At 41.1% G+C, this 12,114-nt stretch overlaps 1 protein-coding gene across 1 annotated transcript in view; it reads right to left on the bottom strand.

Moving 5' to 3' along the window:
- The window catches only part of tpo (thyroid peroxidase), a 37,520-nt gene extending 26,443 nt beyond the window's left edge, over positions 1–11,077 (bottom strand). The window contains exons 1-13 of the mRNA XM_084042450.1: positions 10,927–11,077; positions 10,101–10,188; positions 9,030–9,193; positions 8,473–8,605; positions 7,788–7,917; positions 5,862–6,062; positions 5,074–5,164; positions 4,349–4,491; positions 3,432–3,692; positions 2,406–2,664; positions 1,732–1,902; positions 799–1,036; positions 222–430 (exon numbers count right to left, since the gene is read on the bottom strand). Of these exons, the coding sequence (XP_083898576.1) occupies positions 222–430; positions 799–1,036; positions 1,732–1,902; positions 2,406–2,664; positions 3,432–3,692; positions 4,349–4,491; positions 5,074–5,164; positions 5,862–6,062; positions 7,788–7,917; positions 8,473–8,605; positions 9,030–9,193; positions 10,101–10,188; positions 10,927–11,017 (2,179 nt within the window). The 5' untranslated portion in view covers positions 11,018–11,077. The remainder of the gene's footprint in view (positions 1–221; positions 431–798; positions 1,037–1,731; positions 1,903–2,405; positions 2,665–3,431; positions 3,693–4,348; positions 4,492–5,073; positions 5,165–5,861; positions 6,063–7,787; positions 7,918–8,472; positions 8,606–9,029; positions 9,194–10,100; positions 10,189–10,926) is intronic.
- Between the last annotated feature and the right edge of the window lie 1,037 nt (positions 11,078–12,114).

Genomic DNA, 12,114 nt, shown 5'->3' with positions numbered 1-12,114 from the left:
GCTTTGCGGTAAAAACAAGCCACATTCAACTGGCCACAACTAAGGCAACGGATTACCGGATTAACAGATCTTTTTTCTCTCGAGGCTCCTGAGACCCCCGTGGGTGTAATGGTTGGTAAAATCGTTCGTTTTCTCAGGCAGTGGCGTCCCACTTTTTCCAGTAGTGGGAGTGACGCCAGGACTTCGATATATTACTTTCAATGAGCGTAAAGGAGTGTCACCTGTGGGCCTGTCCTCCCTCCACGCATCCAGGTCGATTGATGGAATGTGATGACAGGGCACCAGGTCAGCGGGGTAGCGGCCCAACCTGAAGGCGTCCCGTGGGACCTCCCTCACGTCACTGTTGTCACAGATGAGGCGAGACAGTGACCATTTGGACAGTTCAGCTCTCTGATGCTCGGTGAACACGCCTTCAGCCTCCCACCAGAATCTGACACACATATACAAGCCAAGGAAAGAATAAAGAAATAAGCGACAAAGAGGCCATGGTTTACTGTGTATTTTACAACGGCTAAGAGGCGTACTGAGGCACGACGCAGAGCAGAGTGCCTCAGATTTCTTTCCCTGTTACTACAGGGGCCCGGGGGCCACCAAATATTTTTTTGATACGACAAAAAGAACAGACCCAAACGTCAAGTTGAATTAACACAACACTGATGATCAGCTGTCAAATAAGTCTATGAAGCGATCTATGAAATATATGAAAACGTTTAATCTGCGAAGTGATTTTTATACCATACTGTATATGTAGTGGGGGTCTTTGCTTCATCTCTCTCTCAGCTCTGATCTAAAATGTACCTGTCTCCATCACGCAGCGCTTTCATCTGCTTCCCGATCAGGCAGGCAAACAGTGGTCCGGTTCTTGAGCCAGGCAGCAGGTCTTCAACCAGTCCTCCGAGCCATACGTCTATGTTGTCTGGGTGTTTGTACAACTTCATGATCTCCTCCACAACTCTGTTGTCTTTCACAACATCTCGGAAGTCCTCTAGTGTGTCTGTCCTCTTCAGTCCACAGAATGCTCTCCAGGCATTGTATCCTGAAACAAGGTTGTCATGGTTTCACATTTTGTATTTTTTTTTTAATTTCTTATTTAATTTCAACTTTTTGGTTTCAGTTTAGTTTTGATTAGTTTTTCGAGAGGGTTTGCTATTTTTTTTTGTTTTTTTTTGGAAAGGCTTAGCTTTATTTGAGTTTTTATCAGTTTGTAGTGTTAGATGGAAATGGTAACAACGTTTCCAAATATAGTCGATCTTCTGCTCACAACGCGGCGCAAAGTGATGTGTTGTGAGCTTGTATATCGGCTACTTTTGAATTTTGAATTGATTTAGCACTTTCTGGCAAAATATTTTTTTTTTTGCCAGAAAGTTTGTTTTTAAATATGTTAAAACCTTTTTAACTCAAATCTTTGCCTCTGGGGGGTCCCTGGAACAAAATATTTTGAAATGGGGGAAGTTTGAGCAGCACTGATATAGCAACACAAGTTTTTCAGAAGTTTTTTTATCAGGATTTAAAAGACATTTTTATGAATCGGCCTCACTTGGTTCTCAAAAGGGGGTCTTTTTTTTTAATGACTTATTAAAGCGTCACAATCTTTTTGACAGGGGGGGGGTCCGTGGCCAAATACATATCAATTTGGGGGTGCCTTGGCAAGAAAAAAGTTTGAGAACCACAGTCTTATACAGTAGGCTAATTAAGTAAATAAAGTACCACAGTTGAGCATGAAGTTCTGACCTGGGAGAGCGTGATCTCGTCCCCGCTGCAGATTGAGCGAGGCCAGGTCCATCCTGTGTGGGACGTCCAGAACCAGCAGCCTCTCCGTCACCTCCTCAGACATGAGCTGCTCCGGGCTCATGGCGGCGGCCGCCGCCCCCATCACACCCCTGAGCACCGGTTCGATTCCACCTGAACACCACCAAACAGCAGCACGACGACCGGATTAAAATACAATACGCTTGCGTGCCTCATTATATGCAGTGGTGGAAAGTAACTAAGTACATTTACTCAAGCATTGTACTTAAGTACAATTTTGATTTTACTCCACTACATCTCAAAGGCAAATATTGTACTTTTACTCCACTATAATTATTTGAAGCTTGTAGATCGGCTATTTTGGATTTGTATACATTTTTAATTTGAAAACTTGTGAAATGGGACATTCTGCATAATACTCTGCATAGAGTACTTTTACTTTTGGTACTTTAAGTACATTTTGATGCCAATACTTTTGTACTTTTACTCGAGTAAATTTTGAATTCCGGACTTTCACCTCGTAACAGAGTATTTCCACCTTGCAGTATTGATACTTTTACTTAAGTACAAAACGTGAGTAGGCCTACTTTTTCCACCACTGATGAGTGGAACCCTGATTGCTCGGATAGAAAGAAATGCTTCTCTTCTCTGCTGACCTTCTTGAACTATCCTCCATGGACTGAAGAAGGCGTGCTCCAGGTTCAAGGAGGGGAAGCGCCGATCTTCCTGGAAGCTCTCGTTCAGTCTCCTGAGGACTGGGTTGATGGTGGCGTGGCCGAAGCGGAACGCCGCCGTGGCAAAGACGTTGGAGGCCGAGGGGTCCACGGTGGGGTCGTATCCCCCGTAGGGTCCCACGTACTCATCCAAAGACCTCAGACCCAGTATCTTTGGAGCATAATCTCTCATGGTAATGATCTGGAAAGCAGTGGTGTAAAGTAACTAAGTACATTTTACTCAAGTACTGTACTTAGGTACACTTCTTGAGGAATCGTTACTTTACTGGAGTATTTCCCATTTTCAATACCTTTACTTCTACTCCATTACATCTCAGAGGCAAATATTGTACGTTTACTCCACTACAATTATTTGACAGCTTTAGTTACTAGTTACTTGCAGATTTAGATTATTATTACAAAACATACATTAACCACTTCAGCCCTATATACATTTTGGCCATTTGAAAATATTTTTCATACATGTTGAACTTGTGAAATGGGACTGCATAATGAGTACTTTCTACTTCTTTTTTTTTTTTAGACATTAAAGGAGAATTTATAACACAAATCTTCTCTTCTGGGGGTCCCCGACACAAAACCTTTTCAGATGGGGTGGGGATCCGTGGCCTAATACATATCATTTTGGGGGTCCTTCTTGGCACAAACAGAGTTTGAGAATCACTGATTTAGAAGGCATTTGTTGAATCGGTGTCAGGTCTTAATGGGTTAATAAAGACACATTGCCCGTTTGAAAATAGCTGATATACAAACTCACAACGCGTATAGCTTATAGATCTACTATTTTCAAAACCTCATGGGATTTTTCTTTTTTTTAAAAATATTTTTTGAAACATTTTAATCTAGTATGGGGGACCCTGGTAGAAAATATTTTCAGATGGGGGGGGTCCGTGACTAAATACATATTAATTTGGGGGTCCTTAAACAGTTTGAGCACCACTGTCCTACCTGATGCAGAGCTCCAATAATCTTGCGTGTCTCTTGGTACACCGTCTCCGCGCTCCAGTGGCCGTTGAGACGCTTCAAAGCCGCGGCCATGCGGTTGTGCTCCCTCAGCCACAAGGTGTGCAGAGTGATGAGGGCCAGAGCCTCGTTCACTCTGCTGTCCCCTGCCCTGAAACACTCCACCCTGGGGGCTCCGCCCGGGGCCTGGTGGCACGCCGATGGGACGCCCCGCACAAAAGGCAGGTAGGGTCTGTCATTTGGGTCCTGGAATGAGGGGGCGCAACAGTTAATCGAAGTGATTTGTTTAACCCCATTAAGACCTGAAGCCGATTCTACATATCTCCTAAATCTCAACAGTATTCCATAAAACGTTTGTATATCAGTGGTGCTCAATCTTTTTCATGTCAAGGACCCCCAAAATTGTATGTATTTGGCCGCGGACCCCCATCAAAATATTTTGCTCCTATTTTGGAACATTTTTATATTATATTTTGGACCTGCAGAAGCAAAGAATAGAGTTAAAAATGTTCGCTTTAAAAATATATATATTCAAAGATTTGCACACATTTTCACGATTTTTCAAAAATAGCAGATATACAAGCTCGTAGCGCGGCACTCGGTGCCGCGCTATGAGCTTGTATATCTGCTATTTTTGAATAGCCCAAAGTGTAAAATAATGCTTTGTAGCTCAAATCTAAAAATGACACAGTTCCAGGTCTTAATGAGTTAATTGATCATGGAAAAATGATCCATTTGAATCAAATAAACTCGGTGCCGCGCTACGAGCTTGTAGATCTGCTATTTTTGAATAGCCAAAGAAATCTAAAAATGACACAGATTCTTTCCCCGGGCTAAATGGGTTAAAAGGAGAAGTAATTGATATAAATCAGTAATGAAATGACTGACAGTCATAGCTCTACCTTGAATTGGTGGTTGACAGCCAGACGTCCGTCGGTGGCAGAGAGCTCCCGCAGAGAGTGCTGTAATTTGGGGGTGTGGCCGTATACCACTGAGGCGTCGATGAAGGACGTGATGGCGTTCATCTGTTGGCGCTGCAGAGCTCCTTGAAAGGCAGCAAGGGATATTATGTTGTTAACGTAAGTGTCAAAAATAGCTCTATATTCTGATTGATATATCATTGCTATATAGTGTTTGTTCAACCCATTAGGAACGCATCTGTGTCACTTTAGATTTCTTTGGCGGTGCCGCGCTATGAGCTTGTAGATCCGCTATTTTTGAAAAATCGTGAACATTTTTTTAAAATATTTTTTTCAAAAAAGTTAGGATTTAGATTTTTTTTAAGAATCGCCTCAGGTCTTCATGGGTTAACAGGGGTCTCCCTGTCTCTCCCGCTCTTTAGTAAACAGAAAGTACATTTTAAGGTCAGGATACCAATAGATGAGCAGATACAAATGGAACTGGAGCACTATACAACTGAAGATGATAAATGCAGGGTTCTCTCTCCTGATAGGGTGAAATTGGCGACTCATCTGAAAATGTATTTTCTGTTTGCTAAAGAGTTGGAGAGACAGGGAGAGCCCTGTTACTGAGCAAACACTCATCACTATCAGAATATAAAGCTTTAACTTTTTAACAAAACAAAACAAATAGTTTAGCTTTAACCAAAGCATAGCACTTACACTACCTTTAATGTCTGACGCAACACTGGTAGGGCAGGCCGCTGACGAGCGGAAGAAAGGCATACATGTTTTGTCACCAGACGACTCGTCACACGTCTGTAACACAGAGGACATAAGGTAGTCGTCTGTAACACAGAGGACATAAGGTAGTCGTCTGTAACACAGAGGACATAAGGACATAGTCATCTGTAACACAGAGGACATAAGGTAGTCGTCTGTAACACAGAGGACATAAGGACATAGTCATCTGTAACACAGAGGACATAAGGTAGTCGTCTGTAACACAGAGGACATAAGGTAGTCGTCTGTAACACAGAGGACATAAGGACATAGTCATCTGTAACACAGAGGACACAAGGACAAAGTCATCTGTAACACAGAGGACATAATGGTGGAAGAAGTACTCAGATTTTTTACTTAAAGCGGCACTATGTAGCTTTTTTAATTAATACAATTTTATTTTGTCCAATCTTTATGGTGGAGTATGTTGATATACAATATAACTTATACAATTGGGCTGGTTGTATTTTGTCTCCCTGCTCTTCTATTGAGACATTTAGATTGAGTGTCAAAGGGCATGTCTCACCTAGACACAGGATCTGACAGGAAATGTGTACACATTTTCACGATGTTTCAAAAATAGCAGCTCTACAAGCTATGAGCTTGTATAGATCTGCTATTTTTGAATAGCCAAATAAATCTACAAATGACACAGATTATTTCCCGGTCTAAATGGGTTAAAAAGTTGAAATATGTACAGCAACAGTATGGAGTACGTACAGTGTTAGTTTACCTGGATAGGAAAGCACGGATGCACATTTTCACATGTGCTCAAACAGTCAGCGCCTCCTTTAAAAGCAGCCTTACTGATGCTTTGAGGGGTGAAGGTCATGTCATGGTCCATGTACTGACCCCACTCCACCAGCATCTGAGAGTACATGCTGTCTTTGTGCTTGTGAGAGCTCCTCACTATGTTCCTGCTCACCTCCCGTACCTGTTTGATAAAGAAAATAAAGGCTGTCAAAATATTAAACGTTTGAATCAGATTAATCAGGCTGGGGTTCTCCAGAGAAGGCTGGAGTTGGAGAACAAGGGATTGAGAGGGAACAGGACATGGGTAGAGGAAGCCAAGACCTGTCAGAGGACCAAAGCCAGGCAGATAGTGACAGAAAGGGAAAAGCCAAACGGATGGAGAGCAATGCCTGAGGGAGAGGGGTGGAGGGACGAGGACATACAGTAGACATGGACAGGCACGACAAAAGTGACGGTTCATTTGCGGATGACGAGGAAGAAGAGGGCGAAGAACCATGTGAAGTGGATGCCAGAGAAAGCTGCTTTGGTGTTCACTAATAGTTAATAGTTAATAGTGCATCAGTCCAGCAAAGAGTTTCCCCAGGAGAGCAGTCAATACATGCACGTGCACACATAGACATCAAAGGGGGCTTGAGCCCCTGCCCTTTTGTCTGTCGGTAAAAAGTGCCCTTGTCTCCTCTGACTGTAAACTGTAGAAACCCCTGCGCCCGTTGGCCAGGCTTGGCCTCGCACCTGCAGTAAAGCTTACTTAATTGAGCCCCGTGCCATGCAGTGCTCGCGCAGAATTATAGTTGATTTACAAGCTCACAACGCGTCGCAACGCCAGGCATTGTGAGCTTGTGGATCGGCTATTTTTTGGGTGCGCGATACCGCCCGGCAAACGAAGTCTATTATACACAATCGAAACCTAAATGAGTGCACAACTGAACGCAGTGAATGCACGCAGAACACGGACCAATTGTTTGAGACAGATTAGGTATATGGACAAAAAAAAAATATATATATAGCTGTTAATTTGAAATTACTTGTCAAGCAGGAGCCTATATATATCTCTCTCTACCTCTCTCTCTCTCTCTCTCTCTCTCTCTCTCTCTCTCTGTGTCAGCGCAGCAGCAGTGGTGGGAAAAGTACTCAATTTCTTTACTTAAGTAAAAGTACTCATTATACAGAAGAATAAGTGGCGTCGTTAGGCGGGGGCTTCGGTGGCTATAGCCACCAATGTTTTATCCAAAGCCACCAAAAAACATTATTAAAAAAAGCTTTTTTAATTTTTTTTATTTTATATCTATAACCCTAACCTAACCCTACCCCTAACCCTAAAACCGAAATAAAGTAACAAAAAACGGGTAAAAAAGTACCCGAATCCGACGAATATCCGCAAAATTTCGCGCGCGCTTCGCGCGCGCAGGGGGCGCGCGCGTGCATTTGTCCGTGCATGTGCCCTTTTGAAATTCCAGCCCCTGCCTCTCCAAATCTCTCTGCACGTCTCTGAGTCAATATATTGACCGGGACATTGAGAATGAGCTGCAGACCGTTTAGCTGTGATTCATTCTGATTAATTATCGTTCATATCATAAAGATGCCAAAAAATATTGTTGTGGAAACAGAAAGATAAATGACAGCAGATTTATAGGCTACATATTTCTTTATTATGACGAAAAGTATGCAAAGTGTGGTTGTGCTACTGAAAATAAATAAATACAATTAAATAGATAAATAAAACACGGCCCCCTCGTGCAGTAGAAGGACAATTACCAGAACCAGGGACGCGTGTCTTCAATAAGTCTAAGGGAGTGTCTGCGCAAATGAATATAAAATCTAAATATTGAATCAAGCAACTTAAAATCCAGAGTAGATGATAAAATGAACCCAGAAGTGCTTTAAAGTGAAATACCCCTTTAGTTACCGGGGGTAGTTGGAAGCCGTTATGTAAGCGTCCATGGTTCCAACCTTTGGGCTGTGTCTCTCCATCCTCATATTCAGCAGGAAGCAATCTGCTCAACGCAGTGTTGCTGGCTCCCCACAGGGGATTTTGCCTGTAAAAGAAATATAGGCCTACTTTTTTTTTTGCATTGCATTGCATTGCAACCAGTGGTGTAAAGTAACTAAGTATATTTACTTAAGTACTGTATTAAGTACAATTTTGAGGTATTTGTACTTAACTTGAGTATTTCCAATTTCCAATACTTTAACTTCTACTCCACTACATCTCAGAGGCTAAATATAGCCCTATTTTATACATAGGCTATTTGAAAATAGTGACAATAAGTGCCATTTTGAGCACAGGCCTTTTACTTGTAACAGAGCATTTTTATATTGTGGTAGTGCTACTTTTACTGAAGTAAAATGTCTGAGTACTTCTTCCACCACTGATTGCAACACAATGCAATGCAATTTTTTTTCTTCCTCAATGCTGGGAGTCAGATTTGAACTCGGGGGCCCTCCCAACAAACACGTGAGCATGTGGTCTTGTACACTATAATAGCCTGAACCACAAAAGGGTACACATTTGGACCCCTTGGCGGTCCCAGGACCCGACGTTGAGAACCAGTAGGCGTAATGGAGGAATATTAATAAGAGTCAGAACCTACCTGTTGTTGCAGAGGCCTGATATGGAGCGGTACTTGTCGACGTGGTTCTGTTGGAGACACACAGCATGGTGTGTGTCTGGTGGGCATCCTGACAGCTCTGCAATGGCCTCCACGTCCTCCCAGGACAACAACTCTGGGAGAGGAAATACATGACATTGCTTTCGGGTGGAAACCTTGTATATTTCCAAAACTGTTGCACAACCTGAAGATGATGTAGTGACCGCCCAAAATAATCAGAACCCCCCATTTTGTTTGACTCCGTTCCACAGATAAATATTGTGAAAATAGCTGATCTACAAGCTCACCTATAGGCTCGTTGTGAGCCTGTAGATCGGCTATTTTCAAAATTGTTGCCTCTTTCTTATATTATTTGGCTTTTTCTTAATAGAAAAAATGATGCAGTAATGGTCTTTTTCTTATTTTTTTTGTATTAAAAAGGTCTTATAGTCCTTAAATTGTCACTTTGCTGTCATCTAGGGACCCCCCCCAAAATCATGTGGGGGTCCCGACCCACAGGTTCAGAACCACTGTGCTAGATGAAAGTGTGTATTCTGAACCTGATGCAGTGGTGTCTCTTTTATATCGGAGTGAGGTTCTGTCCTTCAGGACTTGCAGAGTTGTTGCAAAGACTTCTGCTGCTCTGGAAATCTCCTGGGTTTCTGGTTGGGCTTGTCGGGGGAACGTGGACATCGTATGCACCACGGACCTGGCTGTGTTGTGTCTACGGTGCAATAAAAGAAAAGAGGTGTTTACAGTGGTGGAAAAAGTACTCCCATTTTTTACTTAAGTAAAAGTATCAATACTGCAATGTATAGAAATGCTCTGTTACAAGTAAAAGTCTGGAATTAAAAATGTACTTGGGTAAAAGTACAAAATTATTGGCATTTTCAAATAGCCGAAGTCTATATAGAGCTGAAGTGGTTAATGCATTTCTTTTTTGCAATAATATTTAAAACACCACTGGGTGTTTAGTGGGGATGATTTTAACCCATTAAGACCTGAGGCGATTCTTAAAACAATTCTAAATCTCAACAGTTTTTTGAAAAAAATCTGGAAAAGATTTTTTCAAGATTTTTCAAAAATAGTAGATCTACAAGCTCGTAGCACGGCACTCGGTGCAGCGCTATGAGCTTGTAGATCTGCTATTTTTGAATAGCCCAAAGAAATCTTAAAATGAGACGCAGATGCGTCCCCGGCATTAAGACCTGGAACTGTGTCATTTTTAGATTTGAGCTAAAAAGCATTCTTTTACACTTTGGCTATTCAAAAATAGCAGATATACAAGCTCATAGCGTGGCACCGAGTGCCGCGCTACGAGCTTGTAGATCTGCTATTTTTGAAAAGTCGTGAAAATGTGTGCAAATCTTTGAATATATATTGTTTTAAAGCTAACATTTTTAACTCAAATCTTTGCTTCTGGTGGTCCCTGGAACAACATATTTTGATGGGGGTCCGCGGCTAAATACCTATAATTTTGGGGGTCCTTGACATGAAAAAGTTTGAGCACCACTGATAAACATACGTTTTTTCAGAATACTGTTGAGATTTAGGAGACATGTAGAATCGGCTTCAGGTCTCAATGGGTTAATAAAAGGAGATGATAACTGCAGCATGAGAGGTTGTATTACCTCTGACTGCTGTGGAACAAGGCTTTATCTACCATTTGAAGACTTTCTTGATATGAAGATAAAAGCAATTCCTTGGTGATACATGAAACTGTAAGTAGATCATGAAAAACAACATGTAGACCAGACAATCATCACATTAAAAATCGTAAAGTTTACATGAAGCGATGCCATGTGTATATATGAATACAACATAATACTGTTCAAACTGCTATTGAAAGCAAGTCACAAAGTGAGCGGAGCAGTGCCTCTCTGAGTCTAATGTATGCATCCTTACATTGTAACTATTCAAATAAATGTATGTTACTTTGCACATTTTTGCATATTGCTTAAGTTACTTTGCACAGACTATATAAGTTACTTTGCATATTGTGTAAGTTACTCCCCTGGCCACAACAGAGACACCAGGTTGAAAGTGGTTAAGAAATAGTGTCAAGTATAATCAACTACTTTTCTTTTTCTATCAAGTGTTGTTTAAACCTCAGCATCTGTCTATGAATTCTGTGCATACAGGTACAGTATATCTCAGATTAGGTTTATATCAATTAGCCACATTACGGCAACACTGTCATCACCTAATAAAGTGACATGTGCATGTTTGGATCCTAGCAAGAAAGATAACAAAATGTATTAACTTAATATATAAGTGAGCCAAAACATATTACAAGCTCTACTGATCAATGATGAGCAGGCTGTCCCTTGACAAACTGTTATCACACACATGAATATTAGTCTGGAAAAAACAAATGTTATAAAGATATAATATATCTTTATAAGATTATTTTTTGTTTACATTTTGATTGGAGTAACAATAAAGTTATGTACTTACAGTTTAAATGCCTGTCTTCAACAGAAGAAAACATTGTGAGAATAATACAGCACACAATTCCTTGATGTATGCAGTTAAAGTAACCAGCCATTGTGTGTTTATATGATACTACGGTATTAAACTAAAACACTAGATGCAGCACTTGCACATCTGCTATTTTGACATTACTGAACTATCTTTTCCGCATGTTAAGTATTCACAGTTAAATCCCACACACTGCATTGCTCCCACCCAGTGTTGCCATGTCCGCTTATTATAAGCGACTTGTTTTTAAAATAGCCGATGCACATAGGTTTAAAAGTGCACATGTGGCCTATAGTTGCTTCTTTTGGGCTTGTTTTATAGAGACCTGGTTGCTTATTTCTCGCACAAAATGTGGCAACACTGCTCCCACCCATCTTCGTGTGGCCCATGAACACTGTTGAGATGTTCAAGTGGGCCCTGATCCAGGAAAGCTTGGGAACTACTGGTTCAGAGCAATGCGTCACACACTTAGCTTATTATTGTTCTACTTCAGTGCGTTTCAAACTTGTGTCTAAGTCTCACTAGTGCAGTGGTTCTCAACATGTGGGACCCCCCTGCACATGATTTTGTGGGGGGTCTTCAGGTGACAGTTAAGTGACCATTACTGCATCAAAACAATTCACAATTCCAAGTGCTTGTCAGGTTGCGGGTCCCCAGTTCAAATATGATTATTTTGGGGGGTCACAGCCTGAAAAGGTTGAGAACGACTGCACTTCAAGTCAAATCTCATGAAACACCTGTATTCATATCCGTGGAAAAAAATGGCCTCTATAACGCATGTTATCACTCTTATCACTCTGTAACCGTTTATTTGTATTTATTAATGTCAAATAAAAAGTTTAACGACTGAACGGTATAGGATAACTGATTTTCTTTGGTTAAAGTAAGTGTTAAATACCTTTATATTCTGATAGTAATCATTGCTATACTGTGTTTGTTCAGTAACAGGTATCTCCATGTCTCTCCAGCTCTTTATCAAACAGAAAATGCATTTTCAGGTTGGAATATAAATGTTATCCAATCAGGATAGAGAACTCAGTCAGGATACAGATACAACAAGTGAACTTGAAGTGATGACACAAAGAAATGATCAGACTTCACATTGGAACTGGAACACTATAACAATTTAAGCTGATAAATGGGTACTCTCTCCTGATTGGCTGA

This window comes from Gymnoscopelus microlampas (assembly GCF_963454915.1).
Source record: "Gymnoscopelus microlampas genome assembly, chromosome: 2".
NCBI classification, from domain to species: domain Eukaryota; kingdom Metazoa; phylum Chordata; class Actinopteri; order Myctophiformes; family Myctophidae; genus Gymnoscopelus; species Gymnoscopelus microlampas.
The sequence above is the reverse complement of the archived record's forward strand: the minus strand, read 5'-3'. Positions and strand labels throughout refer to the sequence as shown.